The following is a 17,234-nucleotide window of genomic DNA, read 5'->3' as shown; positions in this document are numbered from 1 at the left end:
GTATTCTATAAACAGTAAACTAGAGAGACCGAGGGGGAGAGAGAGAAAAAAACAATAAATTAATGTATAACTACGAATAGTTCCTCCGTAGTTTCCTCGAGCAATTCCACCAAAGGTATTTTACCTACCAATTTTTCTATTCTGCTGCAATTGATTTTTTTGGGTTTGGTTAGGTATTTTACCTATTTTATCACATATAGCACATGCCCCTATCCATCCACCTAACAGGGCAGCCGATTGAGACCTTCCGGTGGTAATCTAACTAAACTAGCTGACATACTAGCTAACATTCTACTACCATGTACAAAAAAAAAATAATAATAATGATTTGATGGTGCTGTGGGAGGAAAAATTATTTGGTGGTTGCTGGGTGGTATTCCAACATCTTTATTCACATTTTTGTGGGTCACACTTGGCGGCGGTGCCCTAAGACCACCGAATAAGGTTGGGTTGTTCAGCTAAATAAGTAAAGTGACTTATTTTTTTGTTCTTATTTAAATTTTTTTCGCATTTGTTAGTTTTTCGTCAATTTTTTTTGGAAATTATTGCTTCGTCATGACGAGAGGAACCTAAAAAGAAAAAAAATTATGATCAAAATCTAATTTTTTTTAAATAAAGACGAAAAAATTGACTTATTAGCTTATTTTTGTCTTTATTCAAAAAAATTAGGTTTTGATCGTAATTTTTTACTTTTTAAATTCCTCTTGATATGACGAAACAATAATCCTAAAAAATTGACAAAAAATTAACACATGCAAAAGAAATTTGAATAAGAACAAAAAAAAAAGTCACTTGGCTTATTAGCCGAACAATCTTAAAATACTTGGGATTTTTTCTTGTTTTGTCTTTATTCAAATGTTGTTCGCCTTTGTTAGATTTGCGCTTAACTTTTGTGAATTACTAGTCTCCTCAAGACCAATTGGAAAAATAAAAAATCATCAATTTTACAAAAGTATTTTTTGAAATAATCAAATAAAGTCCAAAAATAAAATTGAACATGTTATCTGGGTGGGATCCAAAAACGGACCCCACACGGTCCCGTCGTGGGGCTCTTGTTTTTTAAGGGAAAAAAAACGGTGCAGTTTAAAGAACCTAGGGAAAGGTGCCTGTATTTCTCAAAAACCTCGAAGAGAGCAGAGCAATTAACTGTTCCATTTAATGAAACAAAATTTACGGCCAATTTAGCAAAATGGCTTATTTTGTTTGTTTTTACTTATTTTTTGTCTTTATTTGTTCTGGGTCAAATTTTTGTAATTATAAAAGTATATTTAAAAAATTAGAATAATTGAAAGTAAAAAATTCTAGTCAACGAGAAACACAACATTTATGTCGTACTCAATGGGGTGAATACGAGCCGAACTGAGTCGAGATTTGGCGAGCTCAAGCTCGGCTCGTTTACCAAACTAGCCAAACAACTCGAGTTCAAGCCTTAACGAGCCGAACTTAGTCATTTATTAAACGAGTCCCATCGAGTCGAGCTTTCCTTAACGAGCCGAGCTTTTGTCGAATAAGCCGAGCTTCAGGCTCATTTAGTAAATGTGCTGAAAACTCGAGCTTGAACTCAACTAGTTTACTAAATGAACCTAGCCGAACTCGCAAGCTGCTCGATTCGTTTATAGCGCTAGGTCACTGCTCTTACAACTAACTTTTTTTATTATTATTAGTGGAGCAATACAATACTCCTACAAATTTCACGGTGGTTTTCTAACTCTTGTCAGTGCGACTAAACTGTGATCTCTTATTAAAGGGAAAATTTCACGTAGGCACCTGAACTTTCATACAAATCACACATAAATATTTGATTTTTCTTAAATTTCATATAAACGCCCGAGCTTTCTAAAAACTCATCATTTCAACACATGACCTTTCCTAAATTTCATATAAACACCTGAGCTTTCTAAAAACTCATCAATTCAACACCTGATCTTTCCTAAATTTCATATAAACACCTGAGCTTTCTAAAAACTTATCAATTCAATACCTGCCGTCACCCCTTCGTCTAAAACCAAACGGAAAAAAAGTTAAGTGCTCCAATTTTTTATTTGTTTGAACCTGTGCGAAGATCTTATTTTTCTGATCATTTTATTCTAAAGAATCATAATTAATTTTTGACTCTAAAGTTCTCGTTAGTCGGCCCTAAGAAAGTCGTAGAATCAAATATCTCTTAAAGCTAACTAACGAGAGCCTTAGAGTCAAAAATTAATTATGATTCTTTAGGATATAATTATTAGAGAAATAAGATTTTCGTACTGGTTTAAACGGATTGAAAATTAGAGCACTTAATTTTTTAACCATATTTTTTAATATATAAACGATCTATACATGGTTGAAAAATTAATTGATCCAATTTTCAATTTGTTTGAATCGATGTGAGGATCTTATTTCTCTGATCATTTTATTCTAAAGGGTAATAATTAATTTTTGACTCTAAGGCTCTCGTTAGTTAGCCCTAAGAGATATTTGATTCTACGACTTTCTTAGGGTTGACTAACGAGAGCTTTAGAGTCAAAAATTAATTATGATTTTTTAGGATAAAATAATCAAAAAAATAAGATCTTCGTACCGATTTAAACGGATTGAAAATTGGAGCACCTCATTTTTAACCATATTTTTTTAATATATAAACGTCTATACATGGTTGAAAAATTAATTACTCCAATTTTCAATCCGTTTAAACCAGTGCAAAGATTTTATTTTTCTGATAATTTTATACTAAAGAATCATAATTAATTTTTGACTCTAAGGCTCTCGTTAGTTAGCTTTAAGAGATATTTGATTCTACGACTTTCTTAGGGCCGACTAACGAGAACTTTAGAGTCAAAAATTAATTATGATTCTTTAGGATAAAATGATCAAAAAAATAAGATCTTCGCACAGGTTCAAACAAATAAAAAATTGGAGCACTTAACTTTTTTTTTGTTTGGTTTTAGACGAAGGGGTGACGGCAGATATTGAATTGATGAGTTTTTAGAAAGCTCAGGTGTTTATATGAAATTTAGGAAAGGTCAGGTGTTGAATTGATGAGTTTTTTGAAAGCTCAGGTGTTTATATGAAATTTAGGAAAGGTCAGGTGTTGAATTGATGAGTTTTTAGAAAGCTCATGTGTTTATATGAAGTTTAAGAAAGGTCAGGTGTTTATGTGTGATTTGTGTGAAAGTCAAGTGCTTAAGTGAAATTTTCCCCTTATTAAATAACGATGAAATTAAGTTCGGTCGACGTACAATTTTAGAATGTAATCGGTTATTCGTCACGATGAAATTTACATATCTCGCAGCAACAATCATAATTCAAGATAAAACAGGTAATATGCAATCAGGGACGGAACCAAAATTTTACCCTAATAGTGGCGAAATACAGTATATACAAAAAAATAAAAATACGCATTACAATATAAATAGTCGTCGACTCTACAAAAAATTTAAAATAACATAAGAAAAATTATAGTAAATGATATTTGTCATTTGCACAAAGAGTATGAAAAAATACTAACTTTATTTTATTAGGTTAAAAAGTTGTTTTAGGGTTAAAGTGTGGAGTTTTTTTGTTTCCTTAATTACACCTCGTCCTTTCTATTATTTTATTTTGGCCTATTAAATTTAATTTTGAAATACCTATTGTGGGCCTCCTTTCTTGAAAAAAAATAAAAAATATAGGACTAGTACATAACAAAAAAATAAGGAAAAAAAATCTAACGGTAACGAGATTATATAAGTTGGGGATAATTTTTTTTATACACATAATAATTACGATTTCTAAAATTCTTGTAGTGGCGACCGCCACCACTAGACCCTCTAGTTCCATCCTTGATCCAATACATTTCGCATACCGCTTACTAAGATTATTCTTTTTTCTTTTTATAATAATAATAATCTGTTAATACTCACTTCATCCCATCAAGTTTATTGACAAATTGTTATTGTAGCGTTCCGCAATCATGATCGTATGTTTGGTTCAAAGCCATTGAACAGATTGACCACCATACAAATTGAAAGAATTAAAAAAAAAACCCAACAATTGACCCGTAAATACCCAGGTCCCAAAAGTACTAATACTGCGGCCATGTGCCGATGATGAGAATTGAGAAGGGACCCCACAGAGGTGCAAGAGGTCAAGGTGTTGTTTCACTTACTTTTAAAATTTTTAAGGCTTTTTTTTTCTAATTTTGTTCTTACACAAATTTTTATTGTGTTTGTTGGTTTGCAAATCACTTTTTTGATTTTTCAATTCGCCTTTACGAGGTGAATTGAAAAGTAGAAAATTATAAAATTCAAATATTATGAAAAACAACCATTTTTTGGCAAAAAAAAGTCAAAAAAATTAATTTTAAGTAAAAAAATTATTATTTTTAATTTCTTTCGTCAAAATAAATCAATAATACGGAGTACACAAAAATTTGGCTCCAAAGTCCAAACTAAATAATGTCAAAATTTCTTTTTTTATCAAGCGGAAAATCAATGTGAATATTTTTTGAATGATAACAAAATGTGCTAAAAATTAGGCGGGTCTGAATTCTTCTTCTACTACCGCCACCCCCACCCCGAGGTAATGAAGTCGCTTCTCGTAGAGTATTTTGCTTGGCCGTCACTTCGCCTTGAAGTAGAACCGTACCAGCACGTTTTCAAATTTTAAAACCAATCGTGACAAGGATAAACGTGGGAAGTTCCTAAAAAATACTCGTAGGGAAGCAAACCTCTGGTAGACGATAGACGGTTCTGATGATCTAATCGCATCTCTCACTCTGTCTCTGTCATGGCTAGGTATGCACTTCTCTGTCTCTCTGTGTGTGTGTGTGGGGGGGGGGGGGGGGGGGGGGGGAAAATATGTACGCACCTTTGCGATGAACCCGTTTTGAATGCTATATTCGTGTATCAAGAACGTCAAGACGCACTCTTACTCAGTTCTGAGTCGAATGCTCGAATCGCTGCGCATTTGGTTCATTGGGTGGGCTTGTGGTAGTGTAGAAGAAAATAGGAGCCTTTCTGTGCATGGGTTTGACCCATCAATAATCATCAGTTAAGCTTCTATTAAAGCGATTCTGACCCTTTTGTTTAATGTAGTAGACCAGATGGTTTATGGGTTTGAATCACGTTCCAAGGGTTTTGGTTTGGGTTGTGATTTTAAACATACAAGAAGAATAGTGCACTCAAGTATACACTTTTCCCTATTGATACTAACTTGGTTAACTTTTATTGTTTATTTGTCGCTTTGTTTTGTATATGTACGCACCTTTGCGATGAACCCGTTTTGAATGCTATATTCGTGTATCAAGAACGTCAAGACGCACTCTTACTCAGTTCTGAGTCGAATGCTCGAATCGCTGCGCATTTGGTTCATTGGGTGGGCTTGTGGTAGTGTAGAAGAAAATAGGAGCCTTTCTGTGCATGGGTTTGACCCATCAATAATCATCAGTTAAGCTTCTATTAAAGCGATTCTGACCCTTTTGTTTAATGTAGTAGACCAGATGGTTTATGGGTTTGAATCACGTTCCAAGGGTTTTGGTTTGGGTTGTGATTTTAAACATACAAGAAGAATAGTGCACTCAAGTATACACTTTTCCCTATTGATACTAACTTGGTTAACTTTTATTGTTTATTTGTCGCTTTGTTTTGTACATGGGTGGCATCCCCTTGATGCTTCACAACAACAACAACAATAGAACCCATCTAGTCCCCAATCATTCTCGGTATGGGCGGGAGAGGATTAGAGACGGACCTAACCTTTGGCAATTCATCCCCTTGATGCTTGTTTAATAAAATTTTATTACTTAATTAAAACAGATGCTAACTTGGTTAATGCACTTAGTAGCTAGGTCCATATTGGTTAATAGACTTGATCTTTGCGGTATGTAGGAGCTTTTTTCTTAGGTTTGAACTTTGAACTGAGTCAAGGTTGTTTTGCTTTTATCGTTATCATGTTCTACTTTCAACAAGGTCAGGTATCTTGAGTTTTAGTTTTGGGATATCATGTAGCCTGTTTAATAATGTGACTTAATAATATTTCAAATGTCCTTTCCCCCTCTAAAGTAAATAATATGTTATAATCTCTTAATTAGCTCATTCTTTTTCCATTCTTTCTGATGACTGGAAAAATTTTAATCTGTTATTGTGAGATTATATGCAATGGCAGCACTGCTCTGCCTTAAGGCTTTGGCATAAAATTGTTCTTTTCACCAATTGTCTTTCTCCTTCACCGATCAGGCGATCACCATCTTATACTCTTAATAGAACTGTAAAAACGAGACCCCTTACGTAACAATGTGGCATTTCGTAGTAATTAATGTACACTTCTTGAGGTCTTGTGATGTTTGGCTGTTCGGGGTACCACAACCCTTTGAACCTCCAACAAGGGGCGAGTAAGCTTATTTTCTAGTGATATATGCTTTACAAATATTACAAGCTTTACTTTTATATCATTTAACAGCCTTATCTGTTCTTGTTGCTAAGTTCTAGTCATGCAATTGCTATTTCCGCCTGTTTAATTCTTTGTTTCTGGCTCATGTCTGCTAGCTAAGGAATCAGTCTTGCAATTGCTTCGAAATGATAAATTCCTTCCTCTATCAGCCTTTTGTTACAGCTACGAAATTCCTTATTGTTATTATTTGGTTGTGAACTTTGCAGACCATCATGGTTGGTTGACAGCAATAGATTTGCAACAAAAATCAAAAGTGCATCTAGCTCATGTGATCCTGAAAGCGTGAACTGGAAAAGCAACCCAACTAGAGCTTGCCCTAATTGCCTCTATGTCATCGACAACAGTGATGTACAATTTCTCTCCTTTGGTCTTATAAAACTTGCATGTGGGTAATGATGGTGAGATTTGAAATGTATACGTGAATTTGGATATTGTACAGCAGATGTTCTTTTTTTCTTTTTCCTTTTTTCATCTCACGTTAACTAGGAATGTTGGAAAGTGTTTACAAAATTTCAGTTGGTATCTGTGAAGCGCATACGCATTAAGGAGGTGGCTGTAAGTCCATGACTGACATGTGTTGGAAAGTTGGACATGTGTCAGACTCTGTCCAACATATCTCCGTCACTTATCCAGACATGTAAGTTAGACAGTGGCAAAAATTGCATCATCAGTTCTGAAGACAAATAGGACGAATGGGAGGAGAGATTGAACATTCGAACTAAGAGAGAGAGAGAGAGGCAGTGGAGCGTTGTTAACATCACTATAGAGTTGTGTGGGCGATGTATGGTAAAGCTTCTTTGATGCTAGGGGTAATTTGTTCTAATTATAGAGGTTTGCCTATGTGCCAGAAAAAACTTTCTTGTTTTTCACCCTCTTGTTGGTTACTGGTCACTGGTCAGAATGAGATCAGGTAGTTACGACATAACTCGTGAATGTATTGGATGATGTTGTGTCTGGTTGTGTGGTCGTTTTCTCAGTAGGTCTGGCTTATCGTAGAATTATGGCTAAACCTCTGTCCGTGGCCTCTGAGCCATGAAAGCTCGAAGTTTCATGGGGCTCATGAGTCATGTCAAAGGTTTTTGCACACCTTGGTGGCTAGGCCCTTCCTGGTTACCGAGGTGCATGAAAGGAGCCTATCACACTAGCCATAGTCCTATGGTTTGTCACTTGTAACTTCATTTTGGTTTCAGCTTTTGTGATGGTGTAGACGAATGTGATTTTCTTTTCTTTGATTGTGAACAGTCAAAGTGTCAGTTCAAATGCAATGTGAATGTTTTGCTCCAAAGCAGATGGAATCTAAGAACCTCGTCAAGACAACTGGGCACAGCTATGAACTCTTTTTTATATGTGACAATTATATATGCATGCATAGGAAGTATAGTGATGGGCAATTGCTTTGGAAAGTTGGCATTTTGCTAACATTACGGCTCAGAACGGTAGAAAATAGTTTTTAGGGCTTCCAGATGTAGAAGGGTGAGTATTTGCAAGATTTCCTATACATGAAGCCTGCAGGTTCCAGAAATCTAGTACTTGTGTGATTTGAATGTCTGGTGGTGGCCATAGGTTTATTCTAAGGGTTTAGTTTTACATCTTCCAAAATATTTCTGATATTCTGAAAGACGAGCATAAGGTCCAAAATACTTCAAACTAAGTATTTGACACATTTTATGAAAGTTGACGGTGAGTTTTTTTTTGGAGTTTTGGATATACAATAGCATGGATTGTTCCATGAGTCGAGAAGTAAAATGACCTTGGCATTGGATTGCTTGGTGGCTTATCAGGGTTCCCTAATTTGTTTTTGTATGAGAACTTGCCACATTTGTGGTTGATGTTCAATGTTCATGCATAGGATCTGATGCAGAGTGCAGACTACTGAAGTGAAAGAATATTTCAAGTCATTTTCATCATGCTTTGAGGAAGACAGGAAGTTATTCTCGGCTTTTTGTTTGCCGCCTACCATGTGGAAAACACTCACTCCATGGTTTCTTTTTTTATTCCACAACAACATTTCTTTGCATCCAGTAACACAAAAAGAAGTTAAAATTAGAAACACAAAAGCATAATAGTAGCTAAACAATGAGAGGAAGTGATTTATCTTTGTTATAAATCTTGATCACAAGAGTTGTGTTCTGGCTTGATCTTTGTTTTTAGAACCAGTTAGAGCATTTGGAACCTTTATGTTTCCAGGTGGCTCAAGCTTGGCCTGGATTACCCAGAGGTGTGAAATTTGATCCATCTGATCAGGAGATTCTATGGCATTTGCTTGCAAAAAACGGTGTTGGGAATAAGGAACCCCATCCTTTTGTTGATGAGTTCATTCCAACTGTTAATGAAGATGAAGGAATTTGTTACACCCATCCTCAGCATTTGCCAGGTGAGTACAAGCATTTAGCTTATTAGTCTCTTCTGCTTTGTTCCATAGGTATCTTGAATCACTATGACCATGTTCTTTTTGGGACTCAAGGCTCAACCTTTTCTCTCTGTGCACGGTCCCCAATAAATTTTCTGTCAATTAAAACTCTCATTTCTCTCTCTCTCTCTCTCTCTCCACTCATTACCTAAACTCCAAAATCTCAAAACGAACATGGTCTATATGCGCAATAGACTCTGGTATGGGCATATGTCCAAGTTTTGGACTAGCCTAATTTAGTATAATTCTTATGCAAATACACTGCACCCTGAACAATGTACGTGTCTTTACTAGTATATTTGTGTTACTTTCTATAGTGAATTTTGTCTCTGATATGTCAGACATACTACTACTATACTAGTAGAATAGCTTAGTGTTAAGCTGTAAACTTGAATGTTAAAGGTGCTTTCTTGGTGAGTGTCCTACAAAACATGTTGGACACTTATTCCACCCCTTGCTCAAGCGTGTTAGGCACATGTACTTCATATATTTTGAAGAGTCCATGTGACGTAGTTGAATTATGAGAGTTCTAAATATGGTAGTTTTAGGTGTTCGGCAAGATGGAAGTGCTTCTCATTTCTTTCATAGAGCAATCAAGGCTTATAATACTGGAACTCGGAAGCGTCGGAAGATACATGGTGATGATTTTGGCGACGTTCGTTGGCACAAGACTGGGAGGACCAAACCTGTTATTGTGGATGGGGTTCAACAAGGATGTAAGAAGATCATGGTTCTTTATGTGACCCCAATCAGGGGTGGGAAAGCGGAGAAAACCAATTGGGTGATGCACCAGTATCACATTGGCACTGGAGAAGATGAAAAGGAGGGGGAGTACGTTGTATCCAAGGTATTTTATCAGCAGCAACAAATCAAACAGACGGACAAATGGGAACAAAATTTGCCTGATGACATTGATCTCATTCATGGAAAAGTGGATCCAGTGACTCCTGAACCACCTCGGACTGAAAGACGATTCTCTGGCTTTGACCTAGGAAATGAGCCAACCATTACTTGCATAGCTTCCGCTCCTCAGGTAATACAAACTTTTAACTGTTGTCCCTATGGCCTTTCCTTTGGCGGCTACCTAAGATATGTAAGTACCCATGTCATGTAGTTTCAGGGATATACTCCCCCTATAGCTTGTTGTAAGTGTTGCTTTGGCATATTGACTTTTCCTTTCTCTTTTCGTTTGGCACTGAAAACATAAAACTAGGTTAAATTGACCAATTTCGGTGGTATGCTCCTATACCTTCTTCAAATTTGTTGATTTGGCTGTAACATCATTTTGACCACAGACAGAAGAGATATTTTGATTAAAAAGATCAAATTCAGGTCTGCACTTTGCAGTTAACTTCTTTTTTTCCCCCCCCTCTCTCCTTGTCATGTTTCTTTTTGTGGAAGAAGTTATCAGAGGATTGTTCATGTAAGAGAACTTTTATGTGGCTGTCGCTAACTACCTTTTTGAATTTTGCTTCTACGTAAGGCTCATGCAGAAAAAGAATCTAACAAGTGTTTTTCGCTTTAATTCTTTAAGCATCATGAGATGGGGCATGTTGAAGAAAAAGAGCAAGCTCCATTTGGAAACCCCAATTATCAAGAGATTCATGAATCTCTCCTAGCGGCGAAAAATGATGCCGATCAAGTAGAAGATAATGATGATAATCAAACTGGTGAAGACCCAAAATGGTGGGAAGGTGAGTCGCAGTATCTGTTAAATTCACAACAACTCGTGGAAGGGCTGCCTTTGTGTGATGATCTTCTCCAGAGCCAGTCCCCTACTAGAGGTGAGAATGAAAATGGAGAATTGAAGGTCAAGTCATGCCTTTCTGATTATGCTATCTTAGGACCTGAGTATTTAAAGAAGGACCTAGTAGAATGCCAAGATTTGGTCCTTGACGCAGCAAACATTGAACTCGATACACCTCCTGAATTCCGGCTGAGCCAAATCGTATGTTCAGTTATCTTCTCTGCTATCTTGCTTTGTTTACCATCGTTTGTTATTATTTTTTGCGTTAATTTATTTATTTTTGGTTCTGATGCTCACTTGATCTTCTCTTTGCAATTAATTTTTCCTGATTGGTATATTTCTCGTGTTTTTTTCTAGGAGTTTGGTTCGCAGGAGAGTTTTGTTGCTTGGGGTGGAAGCTAGGTGATTGACTAAAGCACGGGGAAGCGTCTTCATTGCACACATTGTACAAAAGTGCCAGTAACAAGATTTTTGTGAAGATCTAGAACTCTCTTCGTGACAGAGCGACGCTGGTTTTTTGACCTATTCCTTTTGAATTAGATTGAAGTGTCTAATCCTTTTGCTTCCTGTAATAGACTCAAACAAAAATTTGCTGTCTATATGGTTTTGGGGATCTTACATATTGCATGAAAGCCTGAATTGTAATTGTTTCATGCTCATCAGTTATGTTGCAAGTCTATAGGACATCCATAAGAGACTTTTTGTCCGGGCTTTAGTCTAATGAGGAATATGATCTTTCTTCTTAGCTCGAGTACAAAACTGAGGTGGGACATTTGGTGATTGGAATTAGTGGTGTTCTATCGATATCAACAAAAACCCAAGTTGATTGGTTGCATTTTGAGTGAAAGCACAGCTTGGATTCCAGCATTCATTGAACCTAGAGATAGCCTTAACACTTAATGGTGTTGGTCCTGAAAATGGCTTGGGAGAGAGACCATGTTTCCCACCCTTGATATGACAGGGGTCCCAAGTGCTTGTTCATGAGCAACATCAGTGCTTGTGGTGGGGATACTGGGTGAATGCCCTTCCAAGCAGAGTGGCAACATGTTGAAGGGAAATGTCTGGATAAAAATAGATGAATGTGCCTTTGGATGTGGATGTGGATGTGGATGTGGATGTGGATGTGGTTGTGGTTGTTTGCCTATCTGGTTGTACCCCTTGGCTTCCATCTGAGGGGGAGGTTCGGCGTTCGAGTCTATAGAGAGATGCCAAACCCCTTTTGTTGTTAATCCACAATTTTCCTCTAATCTCCCGATGTATACTATATCCGCAAAAAAAATAGGAATAAAATAATGAATAGATGCTCTTTGAGTTTAGATGGGACATGGTGTATTATTGAAGAGTTTTGATAGTGAAATTTCAGGGTCTCTCTTTGGATGTTGTGTGTGAATGTGAACAGACATAAAGGACCTTGACAATCTGTCCAGTTTGGCTCTTTATTTGGGGAGGTGATTTTGGATATGGCTTCTAAGAAGAAGAATAAAACTCCGAAACTGACTCGTAACTCGATGTGATTTCGGAGAAGCTGTTCCAGGCCTGAAATATGATTTTGGAGGGGTTAGAAGTTAATTTTTGCTAGTTTGCTACATAGACACATAGCTGTAAAGTAGTAGTATGAAACTTCATGGAAAAGAGAAGGCCTGAAATTAATGGGTTTTATTAAAACCTAGGAGAATGCTACACTCGTGGTGTTGGCAGTTATCATTGGACGACAAGAGAGAAGGACTGCCATAAGAAAGATAGTATAAGCGTAAAAAGAAAAGGCAGTTTGTTTTTGGCTAAGTTAAAGGGTGGACTGGATTGAACTAGTGTAACGGCCCTTCAGTTAAAGGGTGGACTGGATTGAACCAGTGTAACAGCCCTCGATCAATTGGAGAACCTACTTGACCTATAATATTCGGACTTAAGTCATAGTTGACCCGACCGCGGAAGAAATATTGATCTGTCCCACCGGTCCTCCACGCAATTGCTTGGAAAATCACCCTTCAAAACATTGAGAAATGAACTTAGAACCACAAAAAAAAAGAAGAGGAAAATAAACAGTGAGGAATGTGTTCAAGCCCATTACTCTCATGAACCCCATCCCATTCCATTTGGGTTTCCACTAATAAAAAAAACATTGAAAACTTAACGCATTTTATCATCTTGTTTCCATTAACAAAAAAATTTCAGTATTTTACCATTTCGTTTCCACTAACAAAAAAGTTATCAACAAAAACTTTTTTTGCTACAGTAACTCTACTCATAATCTCATCAACAACTTAAGGGGTGTTCCCGGTAGTAAAAAATTTGTAGATTTTTATTTGTGGTTGAGAAGTAGTTAGGTGTTTCCGATTGTTAATAAGTTGTTGATGAGTTTGTGAGTAAAGTTACTGTAGCAAATTTTTTTTTGTTGACAACTTTTTTGTTAGTGAAAACGAGATGGTAAAATGTGTTAAATTTTTAATGTTTTTTGTTAGTGGAAACACCTTCTTATTCACTACCGAAAACACCGAACAACTTCTCAATTACAAATAAAAATCTATAAATTTTTCACTATCGGAAACACTTAATGTAGTACAGTTTGCTTTTAGTTGCAACTACTTCCTGTCCAAGATGCTGTGGTCCTGTACGTATGTGGATGGGGCAAGACTTGAAATATGCACGCATGTATATACAATGGCGTACATATATACACAGGGCCGAAATATATATCACGGTGGAGATTATTTTCTTATAAAATTTAGTTGATCGGACATTTGTAGCTGCCTTATTAAATTACATTCAGAGAAATGTGCCCGTATTGCGGAACTACCAATGTCCGATGGTCTAAGATTCAATATTTTTTGATAGTTTAAGGTGTTCAAATCAGATTACAGACACTTCAATGATGATATTATTCCGTGATGTGTCCAATGGACATTACATGTCTTTCATGGTTTTGCTCCCAAGTGGTTTGGGTGATCGAAAGATCCAAGGTTCGAATCACGCATTTGACGGTCCATCAAAATTTGGTCTCTTGCTAAGCCTAGCTATCTTCCACTGGCCGTTAATGAGGTGGTATAAATTATTATGACTTTTGGTCCCTTCTGAAGCTCACCACAGATTTAAGTCGCTGTAACTAGCCAAGAAAAGACTATTGACTCATCAAATTGAAGACTGGTAATTTACCCACCAAAACAAGCTACTGGACACAATTCAAAACAAGCTACGGGACACAATTCAATTTCTGGTCTGTTCCGACCAACTAACGATTCAAATTTGTAAGAGCTGTCGTCCGTATCGAAATGAACCATTGAAACGACAGCGATATACGGTATAATACGGCGAGTGCAGTAGCACCTCCATTCCGATATCTCTAACGCAGCAAGATTACATCACAACGAGCTGGAGATTAAGAAAATGTGGGTGCCTGGGTGGGGACCCATGGTTGCTCAGAAACGAAAAGAGAGAGAGGAGTGGTGGGGTTTGAGACAGAAGATGAGGAAATGCACGTGGGATCGATAAGGGGCTGTCCATTTGACTGATCCACCATTTGTCGGGTGGTGCGGGGCCCCTATTTGTTTGATTTGATTTGAGTTTGAGGTGGCGGTTTGGTGGGCACCTCAAACTGTGTGGTGTGGCCGACAACAGAATAAAATTTTGGAGATTCCAGCTTCTCTACTCTACTGTACTCCCCCCTGCCCTGCCCTACAGTTAAAACTTCTTTTTACTACTTTTTTTTTATGTGAAATTATTTAACCATAAACCCGTATCACCAAAGATTGTGAAACATGGAAGATTAGTATCACTGCAAATTTTAGTTATTTTTTTGTGATCAGACTGCAAATTTTAGTTTATGATGGAACGATCTTCTCTTCTTGTTTTGTATCTAAAGTAAAAAACAATTATAATTGTTGTTTTAATTAATTAAGAAGAAGAAGAAAAAAAGAGAGACCGACCAACTTATTGTTTTGGAAAAACTTTTTTCAAGCCAAAGTCATGTTTGGCATGCGATCGCAAGAAATGACCTTCACTTATTGGTCATTTCTCAAGTTAAAAAAAATTATTTTGTCATTTCTCGAAGAAAAATTTGGCACAAGAAACGGAATGATCAGAAATTGCTATATCATCGGTATTTGTACGTTGTTACATTTTTCTTTCTCTGGATTTCTGTAAAATGATTAAGTGATCCAACGACCAGGATAAGTCAAGGTAAAGAAAAAACGACTTTTGACGCTATTCGACAATTTTACCAAAATTTGATAAATTCCTATTGCACCAATAATTTTGGCTTGAACAAAGTGATTCAAACCCCTTGGAGAGGGCTCTAAAAGTTACATTAATCAATATGATTGTGGGGTAAATTTGACCTTAAAAGAACATTTAAATACAACTGTCTTCATGAAGTTCAAATGAAAATCATGAATGGTATCTATGTTGGGATTGGTGGTGATCATTACAAAAATTGATCATTATTGGCTTTCGGCATATGCACTTGATACCTACTTAATTTTCAAGCTTAACATAAAAAACGTGAAAGGTACTTGTGAGTTTTTTCCTGTGTAAAAAACAGGAAAAGAAATTAACGTTTAAAAGTGTATTGAAATATGTAAAAAATATATTAAAGCAGATTGAGAAGTGTAAAAAGTGCATTGCAGTGTGCGTTTTTTTTTCTTCCTTTATTGATAGGCGACAACTCATTGAACTGTCAATAGAAGGACAATTTGCACTCATGGGACGAAAACCATTTCGTAGGGCGATATTGAAAATTTTAATTTAATTCTTTTCATATTTGTAGAGCATTTTTGACAAAATTGAAGAATTACATCTCAGGAAATTGTCGATACCATGTATCAATAACGTATGAATGGTATCATAATTCAACGTTAAATCATTGTAATCCGCTATCAAAGATTAATACATTGATTTTTTGCTGATGGAAAAATAAATAATGCAACGTTAAATCACCATGTTACAAACAGAACCCTACAATTAGGATACTAGTTTTAAAAACTAAAAAAGGTCAGTGACATTTTAGAAATTTCAAGAGGCGTAACAGAGTAATTTTGAGAAAGATTTATCCTGTTCGGTTTGAGTTTTGAGAGAAATTTTTGCAAGTAAAAAGTGGAGAGAGATGAATAGAGAAAATTTATCGAAGATCATGCGCAAAGATTTTGAGGCCCAAAACGAACAGTAGCTTCGACCATCAACATTTTTGCCACTTGTCTACCAACAGAAGACAACCTAATTTCATTCTGCAGCTCTTCCTTTCTCCATTGTTTTGGGCACCTCTGGTTTGCAAAAGCTTGAAAAAAGGTTAAAAACAAACAAAAGGCTACAGTGTTAATTGCAGGTCCTTTCCTTACCGTACACGTGGCACACGTGAATATGAGTTGGACTCAATAATTCAAGGACCCACAAAAGAGTTTTCTTCGCCCGCATAACGCCAACAACAAAATTATTGATGAGTGTGAGTGGATAGACCCAACTCCAAGTACCACATACCCTACGTACTCGTGAAGAATTCGGGTTTCACATGAATTTAAAAAAATATTGATAAATTTTAAAATTTTAATATATGAGTTTTATAAAAAATTAGTTTTAACAGATATCGATAAGTATTATTTTTAGATTCGTAGAAACGAATCTGAACAGTTGAGCACCCAAGAATCCAGAAGTAATAGCTTATCGATATTTGTTGAAACTGATTTTTTATAGGTTCCTATAAAATAATATTTTAAAATTTATGAGCTTTTTTTTAAATTTTTATAAGACCCAAAATGGATCCACATGAGTGTAATGTAACTATGTAACGTAGTATAGTATAACTATGTAGCGTGAAAAGGTCGTCTACCTACCTTTTCTGTTGGAGCAACGCCGCATCTTAATCGTATAAGTAACTCATCAGTTGTTGGGTGGGAAATTAATCACAGAAACAAAGACAGCAGGGTTTTAAGTCTAGTCCACCTTAGGTCCCATTCTATTGCATTGAAAAGATGAGAAAATTATTAATTTTTTTTTTGTGGTAATTTTGTGTGTTCAGTTATCAAGATAGTTGTCGGCTTTCAAAGTTTTTTTTTACTAAGAAACTATTTCTTGCAGAATAGGTCCTGCTAAAAAGATGAATTTGTAATTTTCTTGCAAGATTCCTTATTAAAAGAGCAAACACAGGAAACAAAATTTTATTTTCCTTCCTTTCACCTTACTTTGATTTTCTTGAGAATCCATTTTATGCACAACATTCTTGACAATTGAATCCGCGTAAGGGATTTTGGCAAACAATTTTACGCCTTTAACATATGTTTTTTTATCAAAGGCTAGGAGTGGTTTTAAACATGAAGAGTGCTAGGGACAAAGAAAATGGGCAAAGAAAATACCATTAAAGTATACATAAACGGCTCAGATTCACTGTGCAGTGCATTTGAACCGTTCCTGTACACTTTAAGGGTTTTTTCTTTGTCCATTTTCTTTGCACCTAGCATTTTTCTTCAAACATGCTAATAATGAAGAGAGAAGTAAAATTTAAAAAAAAAATGCAAATAGCGTGGAACTAATAAACATGGAGAACTATTTTGGTCAGGGGCCTTTTTGATTTCCCAAGTTAAATTGTCATGTAATAGGGAAAAAAAAAGAGGAAGAAAGAAAGAAAAAGATGATCAAGAATCTTTCAAGTAAAGTCTTGGCACGCGAGCATGCAATTCAGAT

The 17,234-nt window shown here is 36.1% G+C and overlaps 1 protein-coding gene across 3 annotated transcripts; it reads left to right on the top strand.

Annotated features, from left to right (window-relative positions):
- Positions 1-4,614: 4,614 nt before the first annotated feature.
- Positions 4,615-11,313, top strand: LOC131300845 (SUPPRESSOR OF GAMMA RESPONSE 1-like). 3 transcript variants are annotated; one of them, XM_058326853.1, is made up of 6 exons: positions 4,615-4,757; positions 6,618-6,759; positions 8,599-8,785; positions 9,370-9,854; positions 10,356-10,605; positions 10,926-11,313. In XM_058326853.1, exons 1-6 carry the CDS (start codon positions 4,750-4,752, stop codon positions 10,976-10,978), a joined length of 1,125 nt encoding a protein of 374 aa, XP_058182836.1. In that variant the 5' UTR covers positions 4,615-4,749; the 3' UTR covers positions 10,979-11,313. The 3 variants fall into 3 exon arrangements, with proteins under 3 accessions (XP_058182836.1, XP_058182834.1, XP_058182835.1); XM_058326851.1 differs by having other exon boundaries at positions 10,356-10,778; XM_058326852.1 differs by having other exon boundaries at positions 4,620-4,757; positions 10,356-10,769.
- Positions 11,314-17,234: the final 5,921 nt, after the last annotated feature.

This window comes from Rhododendron vialii, chromosome 9a (assembly GCF_030253575.1).
Source record: "Rhododendron vialii isolate Sample 1 chromosome 9a, ASM3025357v1".
NCBI lineage: Eukaryota > Viridiplantae > Streptophyta > Magnoliopsida > Ericales > Ericaceae > Rhododendron > Rhododendron vialii.
The sequence above is the reverse complement of the archived record's forward strand: the minus strand, read 5'-3'. Positions and strand labels throughout refer to the sequence as shown.